At 34.7% G+C, this 26,206-nt stretch overlaps 1 protein-coding gene across 1 annotated transcript; it reads left to right on the forward strand.

The window, feature by feature from the left end:
• Positions 1-1,130: 1,130 nt before the first annotated feature.
• LOC111883988 (adenine/guanine permease AZG1) lies at positions 1,131-3,331 on the forward strand. Its single transcript, XM_052768708.1, has one exon. The coding sequence runs from the start codon at positions 1,472-1,474 to the stop codon at positions 3,206-3,208; it is 1,737 nt and encodes a 578-aa protein (XP_052624668.1). The 5' UTR covers positions 1,131-1,471; the 3' UTR covers positions 3,209-3,331.
• The last annotated feature ends 22,875 nt before the right edge of the window (positions 3,332-26,206 follow it).

A 26,206-nucleotide genomic window follows, 5' to 3' on the forward strand; every position in this document is an offset into this window, starting at 1 on the left:
ACAATTCTTTCATTCAATTGACCACATGTCATTTTGTTATAATTTTGAGATATATATTTATTTTCCACTTGTCATTTATTTTATTTTTCATTTCAATATATCATTAATTTAGTTTCTATAAATTAAACCTACCATAGTTACTATTAATTTCAAATTTGAAATTTCAATTTCAAATAATTTACAATTTAAACCTTTATATTTAACATATTGTTATAATTAACCCGTTTAATATACAAGTCTGACAACTAAGCACATAATTTTAATGTATTTATTTTTCACATGTTTTTTTCTCATAATTTTCACATATTTTAGATTTCAAATTTAAATAAACTTTCGATGTAATCGTTTCTATTTAACATTTTGTTTTAACCAACCCGTATAAATATACGGGTCTCACAACTAGTATAATAATAAAGACATTTCAATTTCATTAATTGACTTTCCTTCTAATTTCAAAATTTCTAAATTAAGGCTCATTAATTTTCTTTGTTTATATTTATTTAAATTATTTGTTTAAATTTAAAAAAGAAAAAACATTTTAATTTTAATAATTCAATATTTTTTCTATTTTTCTTATAAATTCAACTTCTTAATGTTTATAATTTTATATATAAATTTTTTAAATGAACCAATGTAATACATTGGTCTTACACCCAGTATATTATATAAGTTAAAGTATTATTTTAATAATATAAAATTTCTAACTCTTGGTAATTAATGTATATCACATAATATTAAATATTATCTTTTTCCATATTCAAGTTTTACTTTTTTCTTTTGAAAAATAATAATATGGATGAGTAAAAGAACCGACCCGGGAACGGAACTTTGTGGAAAATAAGAATTAAACCGGACGGCCGGTTCTTGTCGTGTCTTCAATGTTGGATCCGGTCCTCAAGAAATAGCGACATATGGTTTTGATACTGGTTCAGTTTCCGATTACAAAAATCTACAAAAATAATTTTCCGGTTCCGGCCCAACTGGCTCCATCAGGTTCAGGTTCCGGTACCGCCGGTTCATATGCTGATCCCTAAATAATAATATGTTTCTCAATATATGTACAAACTATTATTATGTTCTAACTTTTTTATATCATATGTTAATATAATTCATTTAATTATATTTTATTTTGTTTTTAATCTTTGATTGTGTTTATATATAATTGATTTTAACTTTAAATAGACAGTTATGCTATTTCATTTGGTTTTTTGTTTAAAACCTTATTATTTACATATGATTACTTATTTATTGTTAGTTTTGGATATTTCGATTGGATGTAGAAATTTCTAATATATTTTTTGGCATAATGCGACTCACCTGGTATATATATAATTTGAGAAAGATTCATCTCATGGAATCTCAAACCAATCTCCCCTCCATAAAACTCTCTTTTTGGAACAAACACAACACAAGGCAAAAGCCATGATCACCTCCTCAGGTATTTGCTCTTTCTAGTCCCTACCAAACTCGAATGGCGACTGCCGTCCCACCGCCGCCGCTAACTCGTCTCAACACCTTTGTTGCCAGATCCCGAATCGGAAAACGCTTCAAACTCGACGAACGTAACACCACCTTCACCACAGAGCTCCGCGCAGGCACCGCCACCTTTCTCACCATGGCCTATATCCTCGCTGTTAACGCCTCCATCCTCTCAGACTCCGGCGCAACTTGTTCGGTTTCCGACTGCATCCCTCTCTGTTCCGACCCTTCTTTCACCTCCAATTGCACCGGTCCCAATCTCCGTCTCATCCAACCCGATATCTCCTGCAAGTTTCCGCCTGTAAACCCCGGTTACACCGCCTGTCTAGAAAGAGTCCGGAAAGACCTCATTGTTGCTACCGTCGCATCGTCTCTCATTGGCTGCGTGATCATGGGAACTTTCGCTAATTTACCCTTGGCCTTAGCTCCGGGAATGGGTACTAACGCCTACTTTGCTTACACCGTCGTCGGATTTCACGGCTCCGGTAACATTTCTTATGAAAGCGCACTCGCCGCCGTTTTCATCGAAGGAATGATTTTTCTATTAATCTCTGCCGTGGGTTTACGAGCTAAACTCGCCAAGCTAGTTCCAAAACCAGTCCGGATCTCCTCCTCCGCGGGCATCGGATTGTTTTTAGCGTTTATCGGTCTGCAGAACAACGAAGGCATCGGCTTAATCGGGTACAGTGCTTCCACGCTCGTTACGTTAGGCGCGTGTCCAAACTCTTCACGCGCGTCACTAGCTCCGGTTATCACTTTCCCAAACGGCACTATTTCTCTGCTCCCCGGCGGCTCAGTCTCCGGCAATATCATGTGTGTCAATAATCGAATGGAGAGCCCAACGTTGTGGCTTGGTGTGGTCGGCTTCGTAATTATAGCTTATTGTTTGGTTAAAAACATAAAAGGAGCAATGATTTACGGCATCGTATTTGTGACGGCGGTTTCATGGTTCCGTAATACGCAAGTAACTGTCTTTCCAGATACTCCGACCGGTGACTCTTCATTTCAGTACTTCAAAAAGATAGTCGACGTTCATAAAATCCAATCAACCGCCGGCGCATTAAGCTTTTCAAGCATCAACAAAGGCTATTTCTGGGAAGCATTAGTGACCTTCCTTTATGTCGACATCCTGGACACCACCGGAACCCTATATTCCATGGCACGTTTCGCCGGATTCAGCAACGAAGACGGGGATTTCGAAGGACAGTACTTCGCTTTCATGTCCGACGCGTCGGCAATAGTGGTGGGATCGTTACTTGGTACATCACCTGTAACGGCGTACATCGAGTCGTCAACAGGGATAAGGGAAGGGGGGAGGACCGGAATAACGGCGTTGACGGTGGCAGGGTATTTCATGCTGGCATTCTTCTTTACGCCGTTGCTGGCATCGATTCCGGCATGGGCGGTGGGTCCGCCGTTGATTCTGGTGGGTGTGTTGATGATGAAATCAGTGGTGGAGATTGATTGGGACGATATGCGGCAGGCGATACCTGCGTTCATGACGTTGATATTGATGCCATTGACGTACTCCATCGCGTATGGTTTGATCGGCGGGATAGGAACGTACATGGTACTGAATTTGTGGGATTGTGGTGAGGGGTTATTGAGTAAATATGGAATTCTTAAGGGGGTAAGGAGTAATGAATTTATTATTAATGGTAGTTTAGGGGAAAATGGTGTAATTAAGGAAAATAGTGTGGTGGAAAGTAGGAAGGCACTTGAGGTTTAGGTTGAATTTTCCACTTTTTTTTTTTTTTTTTTCCCTTTTTTAATATGTAACATGGATTATTTAATATTTATTACTACTATTATTATATTATTTTATAAAAGTGAAAATCATGTGGATTTTAAATTCGGACACAAGTCAATTAGCTTAGGCGCTTAGCTAATAAACATACAAGTACAAGTACCGGTATATTCGTTTACAAAATATTACTATTTTTATACTGTAAAAAAATATGGTATTAATTTGCAACTTCAACAAAATCGTCTTTCTATAACAAATAAATTGATCTCTTTAAATACTTAACTTAAAAGGTTGGTTACCTTATATATGTATGATGTATCAACAAAAGATTATTAGAATATTCAAAAGAATGTTACCGCAATTGTAACCTTTAATAATAAGATGAACATGATTAAAAAAAATTAAACAGTTTTCATAATGTGTCTCTATCATGCTTTATCTCCCATGGTAATGTTTTTCTTGTTGGAAGCAAATTTGAAGGTTAGCGTATCTTCGTCTTTATCGTGTTTTATATCCAATTAATTACATTAGAAACCATGCATGAATCTAGAGATGCCAATAGCATGTAATCGTGGTTATGGAAACATACATCCTACACCCAATCAAATTGTCCTATATATTCCACTTGTGTCCTATTATCTTTACACCACCATTCTTAATTTTCTTAATTTGTATTTTATAACGCATAATTTTATATATAAAACACATTTTATATAATATAGTGTTCAATGTGACTTAATTAAGAATTGAAGGCACAAATTAATATCCGACCCGCACGAGCAAAGTAAAAAAACTGACACCCAATATCATCAGAATAACTGTTTGCAGTAGGCCGAGGGCTATTAGGCCCGGCCCTATTGTTGTTGATATGTGTAGTTGGGTCCGACCTTGTTCTAGTTAGGGTTACGTTATGTAATTTGTCTATATAATATAACTACGACTAATAGTTAGGATTTTATTGTATTATCGTTTTTAAGCTCATGAATAAAAATAACCTCTTTATCTATGTATGTAATTTGAAGCTCGTTAAGTTTTGTATCTTTGTGTGTGTTTAAATATCGCTTATTCCAGACATATAGTTTGAAGCACTAATCTAACTAATACCAACAATAATAAAATTGAAATAACTAGTTATAGATGCACATACGTTCAATTCTCACTTAAACCACTATAACTAGAATATAACATACTTTGATTATGCTAAGCAAGGTTCTCTAGAACGATATTTCGTTTTTAATTTGGAAAATTGTGATTGTCGTATCGGGATCAAAATAATTTTACCACAATGAATAGTTTCTTTTTTATTAGCTGTAATTTATATATAAAAAAAATGAACTATACATCAAATTCACAGAAAACAATTTGAATTTGAACTTCAGTTCTTAAAGGATTATAGGTCCAAGTTTCCGACATTAAAGAAATAAAAGCACAACGAGAAAAGCTCATCTCATAATCTATATTTATATGTTCGCAAACATAAAAACTTAAATCATTAATGATAAATTTGAAACCAAAACTATATGACAAATGATGTATCGAACTATCGATATCATTCTTATATTTTAAAATAAATTATATATAAATGTTTTATTAAAATAATAAAGAAGAGTCACATTGGAAAGTTCCAAGATAAACCTAAATATCAATTATATTACTATTTTTTAGTAATATATTAGGTGTGAGATCCGTGTATTACACATGTTATTAAAAATAAAATTTTAATATGAATATATATAAACATTAAATATTTTATAAAATAATGTTTTTCCATAACAAAACAAAATTTTTTGGAGCATTTATAAAAAAATCAAATCGTTTGGAGCATTTATGAAAATTTATTATTTATTATCAAATTAATATAATTATAACCTTATATATATATATATATATATATATATATATATATATATATATATATATATATATATATAACCTATTAGAATTTTTTGGATATTTATTTTAAGAAATGTGAAATCCTCAAAAAATGACAAGTGGAAAATAACAATTTTAAAAATTTTAGAAAATGCCATTTGTCAAAATAAAGAAGAGGATATGCGGCAAATTTTTTTTGATTTATTAGAGAGAGAGAGAGAGATTAAATATAACATCAGTAAAATGATAAAAGCTAAATATAATTTAGAGTAAATTATAATGATGGTCTCTGTGATTTGGGGTAACATGTGTGTTTGGTCTGATGAACCTTTTGTTGGCATGTAGAAAAAAAGGTAGTGGATTTGGGTGTGGATTGCCTTCTGCAATTTAGCAATGATAGATTTCAAGGACAAAATCTTATTAAACGTGGGAGAGTTATAACACCGGTTTTCTAGATCATCATTTGTGGTAAATTTGGAAATTCATAATTATGTATCTATGTTGTACATAGCTTCAGCTACACCTTACGTAGGTTTATGTTGCGCATAGATCTACGTTGCATATAGATTTAGCTATACCATGTATAACTGCTGTTGTCATGAAAACCATAATTTCAGCATTTGGGACCTATTTAACGGCCTTAACTTATAGGGTTTTATGCCATTCTTAGCCTCCACCCTCTGTGAACGAAACCCTACCCTTTCTCACATGTGTTCTTGAGTTTTGAGTGTTAAACCCTATTTTTGGTGATGGTTGAAGTAGAAGAACGACCTTGGTGGTTCTTAGAAGTTTGATTCTTTGAAGATCTAACCCTTCTTTTATGATTTTGTAGCCCTGTAAGTCTTCAATATTGTAACTTTATGATTCTAGCTTTGCGGGTCTTAGGATTTATGCATGTTTTGGTCCCTTTTATGGATTTGAGTTGGAGTTTAGACAAATCCAAGATTAAAGATTGGATCTTTAGGTATCATGGACCCATTATGGTACAAAGAGCTGGACTTCATCTTCCATTTAGTTTCGTGCATCGTTTTGGTTGTATATATATATATATATATATATATATATATATATATATATATATATATATATATATATATATATATATATATATATATATATATTACCATTTTAACCTAACTTTGAGAACTCATGTTTAGAGTCATGAAAATGAATAATGTTGCAACCTTTATTCATTAAAGTGTTGTATTAATGTTATCTGGAAGTTTAAAATGTTGGACTTAAGGTATTAAGCACTTAATGGAAAGTATGTTCTGAATAGTGTTACGTCCTGTGTAGCAAGTGGGAATCACAACCTGGACACCTCTATGCTACGCGTAGGAAGTTTGACCTAGACTATTGACTTTGACTTTTTGACCAAGTTTGACTTTTGGTCAAACTTGTTAGAATTAAGCTTTATGGTGAATTAAAACCTCTATGTGATTTCTAAGTTGTTCATTGTAGCTGACTAGACTTCTAGAATACTAAGATTCTAGTTATTACTTCAAGTGAGTTTTCTCACTATGTTACGTATGATATAATTATTATGATATGATACTATGATTAGCCATACTACTAGGGTTTTGCTTGTTGCTTGTATGTTTACATGCTTTGTTCGGTTGAAATAGACATCTTGGGTTGAAACATACCCGTTCGGGTAAAACAGACCTGTTGGGTTGAAACATACATATTCGGTCGAAATAAACTTATTGGTCTGAAACAAACATGTTCGGGTGAAACAGAAATGTTGGGTTGAAATAGACCCATTACTGGTATGAATAGTTATATATGTTATATGTGATATTTTGGGGAACTAAATAAGCTTTGGATTATAGTTTGTGGATTAAATGTTTTCATGTACTCATCAGTTTGTGGAAAGGCGAAGGCATGACTATATACAATCATCAGCAACTTTCATTTTTTGAGATTCCTCGTTTATTTTATTATACTCTGATTTTGGGTTTGTGGATTATTGAACAAATGACTTTTATCAATATTATGATATGGGTATTTTATCTTATTTAAAAATAAAAAATCTATTATGAAAATTAGGACGTTACAAGTTGGTATGAGAGCCATGGTTTGAGGGATTTGGATGAACACTTGCGAGACTCCAAATTCAAACTAGGATCTGTGAATTTTCATAAACATTTTTAAATGAATTACAATAAAGAGGAAAAAGAAGATGCAACGTGTATTCAGTCGGAGCTCAAACAGAAAAATGGTTCTTAAAATATCCTCACTTGTCATATATATATATATATATATATATATATATATATATATATATATATATATATATATATATATATAGAGAGAGAGAGAGAGAGTTAGGTTCATGTATAAACCTTATCTATTGTGTGAACGTATGAACAAATCTCGTCCATTAATTTCAAATATCCAGATAAGGGCAAGATGGTAATTTGACTTTTTACATCAATTAATGATATTTAATATATTAAAATAAGAAACCTATAATTAAGGAAAAACCAAATATAAATAATATATAATCCCTCTGCTTTAGATTTTTCGTATTACATTTTGATCGGCGTATGATCTCCATCGATTCAACATTTGATTTCATAATCCACCTTCTCATAGGTTATATCAATTCCCTTTTCACTTAATTTCAATTATACAATGTTTTCTATTAATTCTTTTTTTATTCTTTATCTACCAATATGAGTTAGTAGTGTAATTTGTTGTAATTAATTTATATATTGTAGCTGATTTATGGAATGATGCGATTAGAGAGAAAAATTACTCGACTAAAGTAAGTAATCGTTGTTTACGGTTACAATAAACTACAATCGTGATTTCTGTTTGATTAGGGTTTATGATATCGCAACCCACCTTCGGCAACCACTTTCAACGAGATTTTAGGTAATTTATATCTAATATTGCAGCCTACCTCTGACGATCGTATGCCTACATTACGATCGTCCAACCTCTATCTCGAGGGGCCTAGTATGGATTTGGATTCGCATTCTGTCATCGAACATTGGAATATTTTGAATTCGTTTATGAAAGCTCACCTAGAGCTTAAGGAGATGAAGACAAAGAATAAGCCATCCACAACTAGTTCGTTGATTCCAGGTATTACACTACCCTTAAAATCAATCATCATCATCCCAATCTTTTAATTTTTTTCTTATAACTATGAACTAGAAACTAACTTCGGTTAAAAATATTGTTATTATACTTTGTGTTGCTTCAAATTTCCTGGTTACTAAAGTAGAAAAATTATTGATTTCCACTTCAATTTTCCCCCCTTTACTAATGCTCACATAATCACATATACTTATAAGACGAATCATGAAAAATCCAAATTATTATGCATAAGATTAAACAATTATTTGTATAGTAACCTATGACGTTTGGTCAAAATAAAGTGTCCTTTTTTGCGGGTTTTTGTAGTATCAACTCATGATTTTCTTAATGTTAAACAAGGTTTGATGCTAATATCTCTTGAATGAAACATAAGAAATTATAACTTTGATGAAGGGAAATTGTTACCCGTTACTTATAGATCTTACTAAAAATGGTTATGTTTGCTGATTCTGTGAGATATTGAATCTTTGATTCTCTGAGATATAGCATCTATGTAACAAAGTTTATTTTAATATGATGCTGCATACTAATTGATTGTTGGCAGTTTTTTTGTTTTTGTTTTTTTTTTTTTTTGTTTTTTTTTTTTTGCAAATAATGTGTTCCTGTGTGTAAACTCTTTTAAGTAAAATTATCTAAATATCACACTACATATTGTAATTCATTCTTCATTCTTTTATTTTTATTTTCATGTGTTCTTTTAGAATCATCATAAATGTAGGTTTGTTTTACTAATATAAACATGTTCAATTCTAGTAGAATTGTTTGCAATTTTCACTTATTCTTATTCTTACTTATGCATTCTTACTCCTTATCATCAAGGGCAAGAAGACAGTAGAGATAATTACTACATGAAGGGGAGCATGCTGATCAAGGACATGAGTTTTCAAGCAAGGTCACTAGAGAATCATCTTACCATGCTCCTTTTACAAAACAAGTAACAGATACACACCTTCTGGTTCCTTATCCAACTTATGGGAAGCAACAAAGACCTATAACATCTTCATTATTGTTGTAGTCAACTCCTATATTGTACAAAAAGTCATAAGATTTATGCAATTATACTTAATTTTCATTCTCATAAGATGTTACATTTGCAATTGTAAACTATCTACACTCTTATGAGAATCTCATATTTCTATATTTTGAATTTTATGTTTTTATTTTATTTTTATCTTATTCTTCAAGAATATTCTTTTATTATTGTCTTATTCTTCAAGAATGTTCCTTTATTATTTCAATAATGTTGAATTAGTCTTCAAGAATATTGGTTATGCACTTGAAATTAATGTTTTATTCTTCAAAAAATTTAAACTCTTCTTCAATAATGTTAAAATATTAATCAAGAATGTTAGTTATGGTCATCTAATTAATGTCTTATTCTACAAGAATGATTGACGAGAATTTCATTCTTAATCATATTATCATCATCCATTAGAATTGGTAAAAGATAGTAAATCTTAAGCATAAGAATAACATAAAGTAAGTCACAACAGTTAATTCTTAATTGTTTCCATGATCACAAAAAAAAAATCAACTTTGCAGGTAGTAAAAAAAATTCTAATTCGTAAGGAATGAAATAGGTTTTATTTTTGTGACTACTCGGTAAGAAAATATCGCATTATTTAAATTAAAAGTGAAATTATAATTGAAATTCAAATTGAAAATGATATTGAAATTAACGTCCCCATGAAAATCTCATATTCCATATATATTTTTTAACCATTTTTATGATTTTTCCCTTACATTTAATTGAATGCAATTATATAGTAAATGCTAGCACATGTTAAGAATATGTACCATCATATCTCAACCATTCATTCTTTTAATCCAATGAACAAAAAATGGTTATACACTCACATAATATTTGTAGTTCACATTTGATCTTAACCCTATATATATATATATATATATATATATATATATATATATATATATATATATATATATATATATATGAACTGCTAGAAATGCATGCTAATGTGTAGGCTAAGGATTTTTCAAGAATTGCATGCTAGAATTGCCTTTATGATGCCTTATTGCCTTAAAGTTTGCTTGTTATGTGCGATTTGATGTTCATGCTAATGTTATTTGTTGTTAGATGAATGCTTTATAGTTATACATAATTAGTATTAGATAGATTTAGAATTCTTGTTTCAACTTTATTTCGTGTTTTTCTCTTATAAAGGCCTTAGGGTGGAGACATTCGTTCAAATGTCTATCTTGTCCTTAATTATGTATGAATTCTATTCACGAGATAACTAGCGAAATTAGTATAGAATTTAAGTGGTAGGAGAGCAAGGGTGGGAGGCATCCTAGAAGGGAAATTCTAGAAAGAGTAGTTGTATGTGTTGGTTGGGCATGTTCGTGTATGCTACGACGGCTAGTAGTATTGGTGACTATGGAACTTTGGGGAAATGCTTAGGATGACTGCGGATATGTATGGAAAGTAGTATGGGCTCTTACTATCGAAAGAAAAGGATACATAGGGAGATCAAGATGAGTCACATGGTTACTAAGGAGCTGGAAGATAGGTAAATGATGTGTTATATCACCTTTCATATTTTTGCATAACATTTAGCTTAGGCATTAACATTCATGCATTTTTGTTGTCTGTTTATTCTCACCCCTGGATGCCATGGAATAGGTTCACAGTTATTGTATCATTATTGGTCCAGGATCTTGTTGTTATCTCACCCATCGAACCGGGACCATTAGCTGCAGTTTGGGATTTCATACTTGGGATCAGATGCTGGTAGCTTAAAGGGGTAAGTGATCATGGTCAGGTAGTTTTCATGAAGAATTATGCATACAATACTAATGACTGTAGGATATACTATAGCAATGGATGTCTTAGCCTTGCGGTCACTACCGCCGAGAGGATCACACTTGATCATGTTTGAATTGTTAGGATGAAGCACTAGTGCTTGTCCCCGAGTAGAATCCATATCCGGTCTCTTTACATCACCATATCTTTTTGCGATTTTCTTAGGATTTTAGAGAAGTCTTTTTTAGTCCGCATGTGGACATTTTCATTATTTTTGAAAAAAAAAATCACAAATTTGAAGAGGAGCTTACATTATATCTTTATGCTCCACACATGGTCATTTTCTCGCTTAGACCATTCGGATTATATTACTACCCTTTCGGTTCCACTTACACACTTTAGGAACCAAATTTTGAGTCAAAGGGCTGTTATTACATTACCTTCAAGTATAACAAAAAAAAAACAAAAAAAAAGGGGCAGGCAAATTCCCAGCTGCAGAAATCTGAGAAGGGTGACCGGTTCAATTATTGAACTAAATCTTCCAACATTTTGGTCACCCAACGTTTGATATTCATTTATTTAGGTATGTTTTATTGTATATAGATCGAATTGTTTTTCGCAAATTGGTGATGTTAGGGAGACTGTCGAGTCAGATACTACGGGAGGTTTGGGCCAACACCAAGTGATCTGATTCCTACAACGGTGCCCGAGCGATTAAACCTAGTTACACATGAGAGAAACCGGCAAACGTGAGATCAGAGTGTACACTTACAGAAGAGCTCCACCCGAGCCCATCCAACTGCTTTCTCCCTACTACAGATATTCTTCATTGTATGCATGTTCCATTGAGGCTGCGACTGCTCATCCCTCCTCACTCACCTAAAGGAGTTATCCTGGTTGTGGTTTATGGTCCCTTTGTCATCGGATGAAAAATTCGTGAGGTAATAGCAAGATCAATTCTGACCATGTTGACTAACGGTGATCAGGTTCTGCGGCTCTATCCATTCTTTTTATTTTCTCTAGGATAGTTCATCCCGAGTTCATTTTAGTCTTGTCTTACTTGAGGACAAGTAAGGTTTAAGCTTGGGGTGATTTGATAGTTAGCTTTGTTTACTTCTTTTTATAGTTTATTTTAGCATATTTCATCCATAATCTACTTAATTTTCATGCATATTTTCCTTTTTGTTATTTTATGACTATTTCGGGCACTTTCTAGTTTCGTGAGCTTTATTGCAGATTTCATGGAGACTAGTGGAGCGGGAATGTTCGGGACGTATGGAAAGCGATGGGGATTGGTGGAAAACAAGGATCTTAGGCTTGATGGGTGGTGGAGATGATGCATGGAGCGAGCTTGATGATCATTTGAAGGCTTGGAGAGAAATAAACATTTAAATTTGCAAGATGCGGGAGTGTATTCAAGCATGCATAGATTATTAATCGGGCGAGTTTACGAGCTATGAATCATTTGGAGAAGCCAAATTGGGCTTAAATTGAAGAAAACTTGAAGAAAAATGGGCTAGGAGCTGATTGGGCTCGCACTGGGCCAAGTGGGCTAAGCTATGGAGGCCCAAAACCTCAAAGATGCTACATTCAGGGACCACCCGCGCAACCCACCCGCGCAACAGCACGCGGGTCGCGCAACTCCCTGCAGGGGCATTTTCGGAAATCCATTTGGAGAGCTATTTGAGGAAGGTTGGTGCCCATCTTTTAGAGACTCTTAGACATCCGATTTTTGGAGATTCTCTCTGGAGTTTTGAAGACTTTTGAAGGCCAAGAACACTTGAAGAACATCATATTTTTACCTCTTGATTCTTGCTTAATGTTTGGTACAATTTTCTCTAACTTTGTTTCTTTGGGTTTAGCCATGCTTGGCTAAACTAATTTTGGTTGACTTTTGGTTAATCCTTTGAACTTTTGTTGAATGTTGAAGAATCCATGAACATGTTCTTAAATCTTTATGGGAATGTTTTGTGTTTTAACATCTTATCACTACTTGTATGTTTTAGTTCATGAGTTTAAATGTGTTTGTGGTGATTAGTTGGCTAATTTCTTGATTAAGTAAAGGATCCTCAAATTAGCAAGCAACAAATGATTTTTGTGTTGTTTTTGCTTCACACAATCATAAAAACATTTCCTCCAACATGGTGGTGAAAGCATTTGACCCCTCTTGGATTTGGTGACTTTTTGGTTCTTAATGCTAGTTGACTTTCACTAATTACATGCTATTTGGAATTAGTGACTTTGACTAAGGAAATTGTTATGAACTTCTCTAGCCATTTCAACAATTAAGAAAAGTCTAGGTAATCTCAAGCTCCTTGGATTACTATAGCCAAATTAAGGATTTAAATCAAAGTATTGCACCATTGGATTCTAATGATATGTTCATCAAAAGTCAAAGTGAGGAAACTTTAAGTCAACCATCTCTCCCTTATTGATTTTACATCAAACTCTTATTTTTGTTGCATTTGTCTATTTAAATCATAGTTAATTCTAGTTTGTTTCAAGTATTTCAAAACACCAAAACCCCCCATTTTAGTTTTATTATCATTTTACAAGTATTTTTACAAAGAGATTTTTCATAGAGTTATAAATTGAACCAATCTCCGTGGATTCGATCCCTTTACCACTATACACTATTTTAGTGTGTAATATTTAGGGTTATTATTTGTGTTGGCCTCGACAACCACCAATCCTTATTATGTACGTGTGTTGTATCTCCCATGTATATCATAGCGAAGCAATTCCCATATATAGCCAAGCTTTTACACTTGCTAAGTTAGAATATAGTTTCCTATAAATCGTACATTGTCTATGTACAATAAAAGGGTGACTACAGGACTCCCACTAGCACTGAAATATATATGGCTTATCTATGTTTCTTGAAATTCAAACTCCTTGAACTTTTCTCATTGAAACAAAGATTCCAATTACTCCCACTAAATTTGACATATGTATGGCTCATCTTTATTTCTCAAATTCAAACTCTTTGAATTTTCTCATTGAAATAATGATCCATATGCGAGATGCTTATTTCGGTCCATAAATGAACTTGTTAAGCTTACACATCCTTCAAAACCTATCTTGGTTTAATTATGTGTTTGTTCCAATCTATGATTGTCTCTACTTGAAGATCCACTTGCACTTAAGGGCTAAGGTCAAGTGCTTGATCTACCAAATTACAACATACATGGATTGAATCTCTCTTTCCATTTCCTCCTTCTATGTTGTAGCCTTTAGGGCCTACCATAGCTTCCGATAGCTGGTACACTTTGATTGCTATCTACTAGTGACTCACATACCTTAGTAATATAAACTATTATATAACTAGTATATGATGTTATCTATAAGATCTATAAGGAAGTGGTGGAGGTATGTCAGTTTCCTTAATAGCTCTTTCAATCCTGGATTGAATGCTATGTCCAACTATAGGCCTCTCATTGGTTGACTCACAGATCAATTCAAGAGCAATGTGGCTCCCACTAGCTCTTTTAAAAATCAGCTCCCTCTCTTGGAAGACTTCCGTTTGAGCAACATACACTTTTTTCTCAGAGGGATTGTTAAACAATTATCCAAAATGCTTGATGGGCTCTCCAACGAGATAACACATCTTTAATCAAAGTCCTAGATTGTCGAGCGCTTCACGACAAGTGTAAGCCTCATAATCGTAGACTTACATATATGGCAGTGAGGATAGAATCCCACTTCACATATCATAGAGTGTTTCAGTAACCAACTTAGTTGGCACAAGACCAAAGGATTTCTTGTAACACTATTTATGGTATAATCCACGAATTGTTAGAAAACACAGTGCGACTCATCTAGTACAAAATCAATGAACGATTTGTTTCTCTATCCAACTAACACTTCCTAGTGTTAGTGTTTTGGGCGGAGATAGATCATGAAACTCATTCACGATCACTTAGATGATCGATAAAGTTTGGACTGAGATTCTAACTATGAGTGTGTCATCCTATTGCCCAATTGATTCTTAACTTCGCTATATGAGAGCTCTGAACACCTGAGAGGTTCCAGACTCACATTCATACGAAGTTGGTTTCACTATGTATCATGGTTAATCTAAACGGTCCATTAGTGTGAACTAATTCCAACAGATACTCACATCACCCAGTAACGCATTCATCATCTATCTTGATAAACAAGATTTGCATTTATCATAAGACTCGAGGTCAAATGGTATCCAAAATCTGATCCAATTGGATACTTGGTAATGCATTCTCATTTATGTATCCAATACTATGATTCCACAAATACATTTCACCCAAACATTTGGATGTATTTGAATAAGTACTTATTATGGTCAATCTGAACAATCCATTAGTTGAACTAACATCAACAGATATTCACAATAATACACCTTATTCAAATGTTCGAATCAATTTTGAACTATTGCTACTATACTAGATTCATAGATTTCATGAATTTCTTTTAACATGTTAGAATGCTCCACATTTAAATAAGTCAGAACTATCTCATGAATCATAGTATAAACAATTTCAATTATAATACCATAGACTAAACATTTTGACAAGAATTATCTTTTGATCCTATGAATGTAGCAAGGGCTTGGCATTCATGATCAAATTATCTTCTCCATGTTTTAGTCTTCTTACTTCATTTTAGCGACTGCACATTCTTGCAAATGTCAGCACTAATCCTTAGCAACACACTCAAGGTATAGAAGTAATGTTTTGATGACATTATAAATCCATATATTTGATTGAATAACAAACATGGAAGAACTAGTTATCTTCTGATCCAATGGAAAGTAGCACGGGCTTGTGATCCATGATCAAATTTAACTTCTTCATGTTCCAGTCCTTTCACCTCAAATATACACTTGGGCAAGTTTGATTTCTTAGTCCTTTTCTTGTTATGGAAACAAGCAGCTAACAAAACATGTCTTAGAATAAGCCTTCCTTTGTCCTAGGTATTTGGGCCTAGATTAGGTATACCAATTTCCTTTTAAACCATGGGCAATTGTCTTTCTTCCTCTTGACACTTCTATTCATGATAGTAAAATATGGGAGTGTTTTGAAGTATGAGTTTCTATGATTGGCCATGTTAGTTCCAAAAGGAAACCTTAACATGTTACACAACTCCTTAATGGATATTCCAAGTTGTTCATATCAAAATCAGAATGAACTGATCATATGTACATGTTAGCTAGTCGACTAACCATAGTCAACTCCTAACTCAAGGAAAATCCGTTTTACTTCAATATGTCAATTTACAACGTACATTTAATAATTGCTATTTCTAACAATTTAGAATGCACTGTTTGAAGTAACATAGGAAGAGCTTTAACAAAGGCGTGATCCTTCCTTTCGTTTATGAGAACTATTCCCAAACTACGAAATTGACAAGATTGATCATCCTCATAGCTAATCCTTTCAAAGGTTTTATAGCAGTAGATTTTAGTGGATAAGGTTTTTGACATCATTCAATAAAATTCCATTATAGTTTGTTTTACTTATCCTTAGAAAATAATCACCCTAAATTATTTTAGAAGTCTAGGATCCATATTAGGCTCCATGATGTGTAAACAGATGCCGTAAACACACCATAAAGTTATTTAGGTAGGCAAAGCCCTTTGCGAATTTTAGTCACTACGAAACTCCTAGATCTTTGAGATTCATCGACTATCAATGGCATGTAAATCTCGGATTATGTTCATCTAAAATTCAATGACGGGGTTGCTGCGGATCACTGAACAGATGGTGAATCGACCATACAAAATCTCATGGTCCCCGACTCAAGTTACTCTTGAGATTCGCGAGTTCCACATCATTCTCTACCTATACTCTCAAATTGACGTGCCGGTTAACCACGCGAGCTCCATCAACAAGTTATATAAAGACAATGTGCAACTTTTATGGATAACATAAGATTCACATTAAACAGATTGAGAATTAACCATACAAAATCGCATGGTCCCCGGCTCTAGTTACGCTTGAGATTCGCGAGTTCCATATCATTCTTAACTATATCCTAGATTGATGTGCCGGTTAACCACACGAGCTCCACCAACAGAATATAAAGAGAATGTGCAATTTTCATGGATAATATAAACTCACATTCTATTAATAAAACGGGATTTTGTTTTATACTTGTATTTAGAATACTTTTAGATTGACCATTATCACTATCAAACCCTTTCGGTAACTCCATTTTCAAAATGCAATAGGGCGGTGATGGTGGTAAGCGCGAAGCATATTAAAAACCGACCTCATTAGGAATCATAGAGACCTCCTTAAACCCTTACATTAGAACGAGTGAGCCTAGTCGAGGTAAGACTGACAATGTCAATATTTAAACATGCAAAGGCGTAGTTTGTTACTTTCTTATACATATAATAGACACAATTCTAATATATTTAAATACAATGGATAAATTTAAAACTCTTTAAATTTAGTTGTCTATTATTAATTCTAATTAATTGCGAGGACGCAATGTAACAATTAATAAATCATGAGGGGTAATATTCAAATTTATAGTCTCTATTACAAATAATATTAAAATATTTAAATTCACTATTTATACATAAATAAATATTCAAATTCAAATAAACACATTTAAATAATATTTATCAATTATCAAATAAATATTCAAATTCAAATAATCATATTTAAATAATATTTATCCAATTTTCAGATTCAAAAACAATTTAAATTTAGGTATTTATCCATGTTTATCAAAGCTACATATTCGAAAAATGGCAAAAAATCTGAAACTCTAAATTCTGCTGAGCTCACGTCGTGAGCTGCAACTATGGTTTTAACACATTATGAAATTTTCAATTATTCTTCTTCCATTCAGTTTCAAACAAGTTTTTACAGAAAACATGGATCTAGGGTAAAATTAACCATGAACCAATGACTATGATACCACTGTTGGGTTTTTACGCATCAAATACACTCTAAAACTAGGCAGCGGAAAAATTGAAACAACGATATACCTAAGTGTACATGCATACTATGGATCTATGGCTTCATGCTAATTACATCAACCCTAAAAAACTAAAACATAAGTAAGAAAACATACCTCTTATGTAGCCCTTGATCTCCATGCGTGAGATCTTGAACCTCCATGAAGTTGCTTGGATGAAAGGATCCAAACCAGAATCCCTCTAATGGTATCACACCCAGTGACACTAAAGAGTGGAATAAAAATAACTAGGAGAAGGGTCGATTTCATAAACCCAATGGGTTTAGAAATCGTACCTAAGAGGGGGAGGAAGAAGGGTTGGCGAAACTTCAAGCCAAGGTGCAAGGAGGAATGAAATCCCTAAGGCCCTATTTATAGCCTTGGATGCCTCCTAGGGTTTAGTACTCCTTCCCATGTGGGATGGAGGCCTAAACATGAAATTTCACTCCTTTCCCATGTGGGATGGAGTGATTTTCCTCCAACCCTAATTCCATAAGGTTCTGGAACATTCCTGATTAACCAACTATCGATTAATGAACATTCAACCCTTTAATTAATTAAACTGTTAATTAATTCCCAAAATATATTTCCAATTAGTTTCTAATTAATTATTAACCATCATAATTAATAAACTAATTTCTCCTTTATTTATTCTACTCAATTTGGGTCTTGAGGGCAACCCAAAAGGACCCTGCTATTATTAGAAATATTACCGATACTTAATGACCTTGAACACTATTCCAACAGTTGGAAAGGTGTATACACGCATGATTTGGTTGATTCTAAGTTATCGAGGGTCTTATTTGAGGTAGTGACATTTTGAGTCACGAGACTCATGAAGGAAGCAAGTGTGATGATCGTCTTGAGGATTGCAACCGTTTTTAGGATGGTTAGTCAATGGCTTGTGTTGTCGTTTGCTACGATGGGTTTATATTCTTTTTCTAGCCTTCTGTAATCGAAGGAGAAGAGATCAAATTCTTACCAGTCAACATATAGAAGAGAGGGGAGGTATTTTTCCACACCAATTTCTGCCCAGAGAGGTAATGTCCGACTCGCCGCGTGTCGTTTTCATCTAACAGCGAGGGGATGATAGAAAATTGTTTTTTTCGTCGGTTCGGTGGCAAAGGTAGAGACCGTGTTGCAACTCTAGTCTTCGAACCAATCTAGGGAAGAATGTGTATATTTGATGGAGTTCAAGTATATGATTTTGAAGTTTAGACTTGAGGTCCAATGGGGGCGAAGGGGATAGTGCATGATCAGGAACCATTAGAAGTTAGTGGATCTGAGTCTATTAATGATCGTCATGAGTTTAGGAAAGTCGCAATTGATGTGACAGGTATGGGAAGACACGTGGAGGAGTTGTCACGCTTATGTGTCAAGGATGTTTGTCTCTAAAGACCTAGAGGAATATTATGAGACCCAACGCCCACTGTGGTGGCCCATATATTCTGCTTCGTTATGGCGATTATGTTGTTGCTCGGGTTGGTGGTATGATTCTACCAGCCCTGATCTTGTCTTGATTTGTCAAATGGGGAGTAGTTTATTCATTTAGTTCGATTGTTTATTGAAATGGAAGTAATATTACTTTAGGAGCATCAAAGTTATTATTATGGAAATTAGGAATTTTCTTTAGTTGTCAAGGGGTTATGCAAAATTTAATTACATAGGCTTAGAATTTCGACTAAGATCCTCTTCATATTCTTGTATGATATGGTTTTAAGGTGGAGTCAACTATTCGTTTAGGTCAATTGTTTGTTGCAAGGGTAGTAAGGAAATTACAAATTTTCTTTAGTTGTCAAGGGGTTATGCAAAATTTAATTACATAGGCTTAGAATTTCGACTCAGCTTCACTTCCTATTCTTGTATGATAGGGTTTTAAGACAGAATCGACTACTCAAAGGACAATGGGATTCATATTAAGCATAGTCATTTTAGATCAAGGATGGTATGTTTTTCCGGGCCAGTTCAGGGCCCTGCTATTTGAGGATGAAAAACAAAGGAAGTTTGAACCCTAAGTGCGGGAGAGTTGAGTATTCAGATTAGGGGATCAAAGGATAGTTGGACTTTTGGTTTCAGCATCATGGGTCAAATAATATGTGGTTCGAGTATGCGATGTTTTAGCTTAGGCTTATTCTTACTAGAAGGATGGGAATCAATATATCACTGGAGTAATCATGATTATGAGGTTTTCACAGTGTGCTTCTCATAGATTCGTCAGATTGCCTACAAAGCGCCATAAGGAATTTTAGAGTCGATTAGATCATGCGTATATCCGGGGAAGCCAAATGGGTTATGTTTTTAGGGATGGATGATTTGTCCTTGCATCATAGGAGCTGTGGGACAAGGGACTCACTCTGGTCAATAGTCACTTTTTGAAGCGCTAAGTATTTTTCGTGAAGAAAGCCGAATGATCACTCAAGTTGTGTATTGGATTTAGAGAGTTTGGTTACCTCGCAACAATGATCGATTATATATTGTCAAGGATTGGCAATTATGGATCAATTTCAGAAATAGGTATGTACGCTTTCTTCGTTTCATGTTCTGTTAGGTATCATTATTAGGGTGGGAATTTAGTGATTGAATATAGTCTTCACATTAGTGTTTCCGTAAGGATATGCAATGGTACAATTTGAGGTTGACTAGTTCTAGCATTATGAATCTTGGGATTTATGCATGTTTTGGTCCCTTTTATGTATTTGAGTTAGAGTTTGGACAGCTCCAAGATTAAAGATTAGATATTTGGGTCTTCTGAACCCATTGTGGTACACAGAGTTGGACTATATTTTCCATTTAGTATCATGCATGTCTTGGTTGTATTTTTTTACCATTGTTGACATAGCTTTGAGATCTCATGTTTAGAGTTATCCAAATGAATAAAGTTGCAAAATTTATTCATTAAATTGTTGTTTTAATGACATCTGGAAGTTTAGAATGTTGGATTTAAGGTATTAAGCACTTAATGAAATGTATGGTGTGAACAATGCTATGTCATAGTTAGCAAGTAGGAATTGTGACATGGACTCCTCTACGTTGCATGTAAACCTACATCGCGCATAGGAAGTTTAAGAGCTAGAAACTCAATAAAAATAACATAAGACTTACGATTACATCCTAGGATGGAAAGGTAACGTGCAGAGCCATTATATAAGCCTTGTTTTGTTGATGATTCTGGGACGTAATCATCCTAAGGGGGAGATAATTGTAATGCCCGTAAGATAAGGCTAGATGATTAAAGAATAAATGAGATAATTATTAGTCGCAATGATAATAAGATATCATAAAAAAGATTATTTAGGTTAAATAATCTAAACGAAAGTCGTAGTAGTTGTTAAAACGAAAGCGTATATATAGAGAACGCCCCAATCTAACTTCGTAAGAGGAAGTTAGGAATTTTAGAAGTTTAGTGTAGCAGTATATGACTTAGAAACCGAAGTAGAAATCGGTTGATTGTTAGGAATAACAAATATCAATGAGGGTAGAAGATCTCTTCCATATGGTTCCATCGATATAAAGACAGTCGAGGATGGATATCATATGAGGAAGTTATGAATTTTTAACAGACATTAACAGTCTAAGCCTATTAAAGATGTAACTTTAAAAATAAAGTCAAAAATTAGCCGACGGAGTCTAAACGAAATTTGTAGATTTCGTTGAGAGCTTTCCAAGGATATAAAGAACGTCGAAATTAGAGCTCCTATGAAGAAGATACGATTTTCTGATTTTTCCAATAAGTGCCACATGTAGGTGGGTTGTGCAGTGCGCACCTTCTAGAAGGTAGGGCATGTACCACCATATTTGTGACACGTGACATAAAAGAATAGGAGTGATGTCTATGGTGTGCATGACACACATAGTATGTGCGGAAACGCTGTTGTGCTATAAATAGACTTCGGCTGCTCATTTACTTCCTCACTCCCCATCCTACTCTCTCTCGAATTCTATCGATTTTATCCTATTTCCCTTTGTTTTATCCTTCGACGAATCCCTGTGGTCCCTGAAGAAGTAGTAGCTAACGAGTAGAATCTCTGCTAGTTCAATTTTCTAACATTTATCAGGAAGGACCTCAGTAAGTTAAGCTAAACTCTAGTCTTTTCTATGGAACATATAGTTATAGTCATAAGTCATTATTATAAAACTATAAATAAGATTTATCAGTAATTCCATGTTGTTATATTGATTGATCTACTTATGGGAGAGGTGTCTAGAATGGCCATATTGGCTTGGTTGTTGGATTTCAGAAAATCTATTATGCCTAAATGATCTTGCCTCCCAACTATCTTGCCTGACTGATCCTTACTTGATAGATCCTGAAGTAGACATTGGGATTAGTGAGGATCTAGACTATTCTTAGTCTCCAGGATCATTAGACTAAAACTCTATAGTAATTATACATAGGTCAACTCAAGGAATATCTGAGGTGTTAGACGAAGCTCTGCCCAGATCACCAGTCACCCATTTTATCAGGTGAGTACATAGTCTCTTTCATGAACACAATTTAATACAAGTATTAATTAAAATATTAAATATCTGATGGAAGTTGTATGTGAATTATGTGCTTATTGTCTGGATTAAATGTTAGGATATATACTGTGTTGTAGCACCTGGTTCCTAGTATGTAAAAGTTACCTAAGTAATTTGCATTTTTAGCCTTGGACTCGACGAGTTGTAGGCCAGACTCGCCGAGTAGAGTCGGGTTATGGAACACGTTTAAGTTGGCGACTCGGTGAGTCCATATTCTGGACTCGGCGAGTCCTCGCTGTCTGATGAAACCCTAATTTCAAGGGTTTGCACCCTATTTAAACCATCATATGCGCCCCCAAGCTCGCCCCCTTCACCCTCAGAGCTCCCTATATCGTCCTAACCTCGTTCCTTGTGAGATTGAAGTGCTTTGGTGTGATTTCTTGAAGATTTTGAGAGAAAAAGGAGAGTAGATCAAGAAGAGAAGAAGGAGGCCAGACATCTTGGTGTTATTTCAGAGATTCCTTGAGGTATAACTCAGTTTCCTTCTGTTTTCATGCTAAGAGTCCCTTAGAGCTCCATTAAAGTCCTTCTTGAGCCATTACCAAGCTTGATTATGAATTAGGGTTTATGATAAGTTGATTAACCTTTAGATCTAGGCATGATTGAGCTCCAGGAGCTCGGATCTACTGCCTTTATGGAGCCATATTGCATGAAAGCCCTAGATCTACTCTTTTAGTGCATTTTGAGCCCGAAAACCTTCATTGGTGTTTATTTGCACGTAAAGTTGGAAACTTTACATGTTAATCAAGCCCTAAGAACTTAGATCTGTGAATGGTATGCACTGGATTCAAGCAGAATCGAGTGTACAGTTCTTGCATGCATGCGACTCGGCGAGTCGAGTCGCGAGTCCCTGATTTTTCCCCCATTTTCGTGTATGCTGAGTGGCAGCGAGTCATGGGTGGACTCAGTGAGTCGGAAGCCGGACTCATCCATGGAGAGACTCGGCAAGTCAATGCCCTGACTCGGCGAGTCCAAGGCAATCTTCCTGCCTCAAGAACATACTCGGCGAGTTGTTCATACAACTCGGCGAGTCTCAGCATGGGGTGTTCTTCGGATGAAGATAAACTCGACGAGTTGTTCATACAATTCGGCGAGTAGGATGAAGGACCTTTGGACCTCAGTTTAGAAGGAGAACTCGTCGAGTCAATGCCTAACTCGACGAGTAGAGGCGGGATTAAGGACAATCGTATGGGTAGGGACTCGACGAGTTGGAAAGCCAACTCGGCGAGTCGAGTCAGCTGGAAGTTGACTTTGACTTGGACTTTGACCTAATCAAGGGTAAAATGGTCATTTTACCCTAGGTTCAGCTAGCAATGTTTGAATGAGAGTTTTGTGGGAATTATAGTCGTAGGACTTCCGGAACAGCAGCAGTAGACAGTCAGTTCCCGCTCAAATCAGCAGCTACTTTGAGGTGAGTTACCTTCCAGTGGCGGTGGGTCTACTGCCACAATGTCGGCCCACCAGTAGGGTTCGTATGATAGATGATTGTCTTTGTGATATCATCTAGGATTTCTACTACCTGATATGTTATGTGCTAGCATGATATGTTGTATGTGATAGTAGTAGAGTCGGTTGTTAGGACCGAAGGGTAGTCAGACACCCCAGACAGGTCTGACAGTATGTGATGATATGTTTGCATGCTGGTTTGTTATGCTTTATGCAATAGAGGTAGTAGGAGGGGACCAGTCCCCGAGTTCGGTTGTTAGGACCGAAGGGTAATTTGGACACCCCAGATATGTCTGATAGTATGTTTATGTTATGATATATGTGATAGTAGCAGTAGGGGGTGAAATAGTCCCCGAGGATCGGTTGTTAGGACCGATGGGTAGTCAGCACCCGAGAACGACTTGACACGGGTAGGACGGCACCCCAGAATGGTCGCACGGGTAGTCGGCACCCCAAAATGGCCGCACCGGGTAGTCAGGCGCCCCAAAATAGCATGGCAGTATGTATGTTATGTGATAGTATGGTATGTTGTACAATGGGGGAACTCACTAAGCTTCGTGCTTACAGTTTACAGTTTTGGTTTCATGTACCTCTTCGTCGAAGGGGAAGGAGCTGGCGCGGTAGCGGCACATCATACACACACACTGTTTTCCGTATTCATGGGATTGTTCTGGGATTTGTACTCTGATGTTTTGATAGTTCACATGTTTTGGTGTTCAGACATAGTATATGTTTATGAAATGGTTTGATCAAACTATGTTTATTTGCAAATGATCTTACTAAATATTAATTGGAAAATGAAATTTTTGGACGTGAAAAATGGGTCGTTACATGTGTTATGTGCAAATTAGATATGGTTCAATTTGATGATAGGTTTAAATCTATAACATCATATAATAGTATTAAAAGTAGCTTTGTTGAGAAGATAAAGGAATAATAATACCTAATGCTCTGTAGGGAATATAAATCCACTAGAGATAGGTTAATGTCACCCAAGAATAAAGTTGGTATTAAAAGTTGGTTATAGGCACTGTGATCTAGTGTAGGGTTAAACTTAGACTTATGGAAGATACCTATCTTAATTAAGTTTGATATTAGGTAGTCTCATTAGGAGAATGTGCGTACCCTAGGAATGGAGAGTAAAGTTTTGTTCCATGACACTATCAAGTGTTGATGTACGGTATCTCCGTACAGGATGACCAGAAATGGTGGGCCTCGATCAGGAAACTGTTATCGGTATGGCTGGTCACCCCCACAGAGTAGGTGACAACACTTGATCATTTTATATGGTCTTGTGAATTACGTTGCTAATGTGAACATATTACTCACAAACATAGATGGATTAGAAAACCATATTCATCAAATACTCTAATGGCTCATAAGCCTTTATGACTTACAACAGCAAGGAAGCCCCTAGCTGTACAGTCAACACTTTATCAAGCAAGAAAAGCTTCTCTCTAATAATCCTTATTCAGGATCTGTGAGGATCGATAGAATGGATAGTCTAGAATATGTGAGGATTGATAGAAATGGATAGTCTTGGATATGTGAGGATCAGTAGGAATGAATATGTAGGAATGGTTATTTTATGGTAATGGTTGGTTTGCAGGTCTAATAATTATGAAATATTATCATCTCAATATTGTGGGATTGAAATCTCTATGTATCTCACCAGGTTTCCCCTACCTGATCCACTCAGTTCATAAGCATTACAGGGATTTTCCGAAAATATAAATAAATGATTTTTAAAGCGTAAAGAAAAGTATTCAGGATCATCAGGTCTTTACGCTGTAACTTATGTATCTGTATTGATTATGACATCCTTAGGGTTTTAAAATTTTGGAAATAAACATTTGTAATCAAATTGATCTTTTGTACTGGGATTTTCCGCAAATATAAATAAATGATTTTTAAAGTGTAAAGAAAAGTTTTAATTGGTTCTAAAATTAGAGGATGTCACAATTATTTACTAGAAATTAGTTACAGTTTTGCTGAAAAATAGTTCTCACATAAATTGTTGAAAAATATTTTAGATTACAGAATTTTTTGAAATCAAATCGTATTTAAAATTATTGAATTTCAAAATTAGTATTTCAGATTTAAAAGCATATTTTTCTGATTCATAGAATTTCAGAAGCCTTTATAATTTCATAAATAGCTTTCTAATTTCAGAATTTAGAATTTGTAAATTCCTGGTTTCAGATATCATGTTTTAATTTTCAGATTCTAGATTTCCAAAATCATATTTTCCTTATTTCAGAATTTAAGCATTAGTTTTGCTTCAGAATTTAGTAGCAGTTTTTCTGCTTCAGATTTTCTGCATC

The sequence above is a fragment of the Lactuca sativa genome, chromosome 2 (assembly GCF_002870075.4).
Source record: "Lactuca sativa cultivar Salinas chromosome 2, Lsat_Salinas_v11, whole genome shotgun sequence".
NCBI classification, from domain to species: domain Eukaryota; kingdom Viridiplantae; phylum Streptophyta; class Magnoliopsida; order Asterales; family Asteraceae; genus Lactuca; species Lactuca sativa.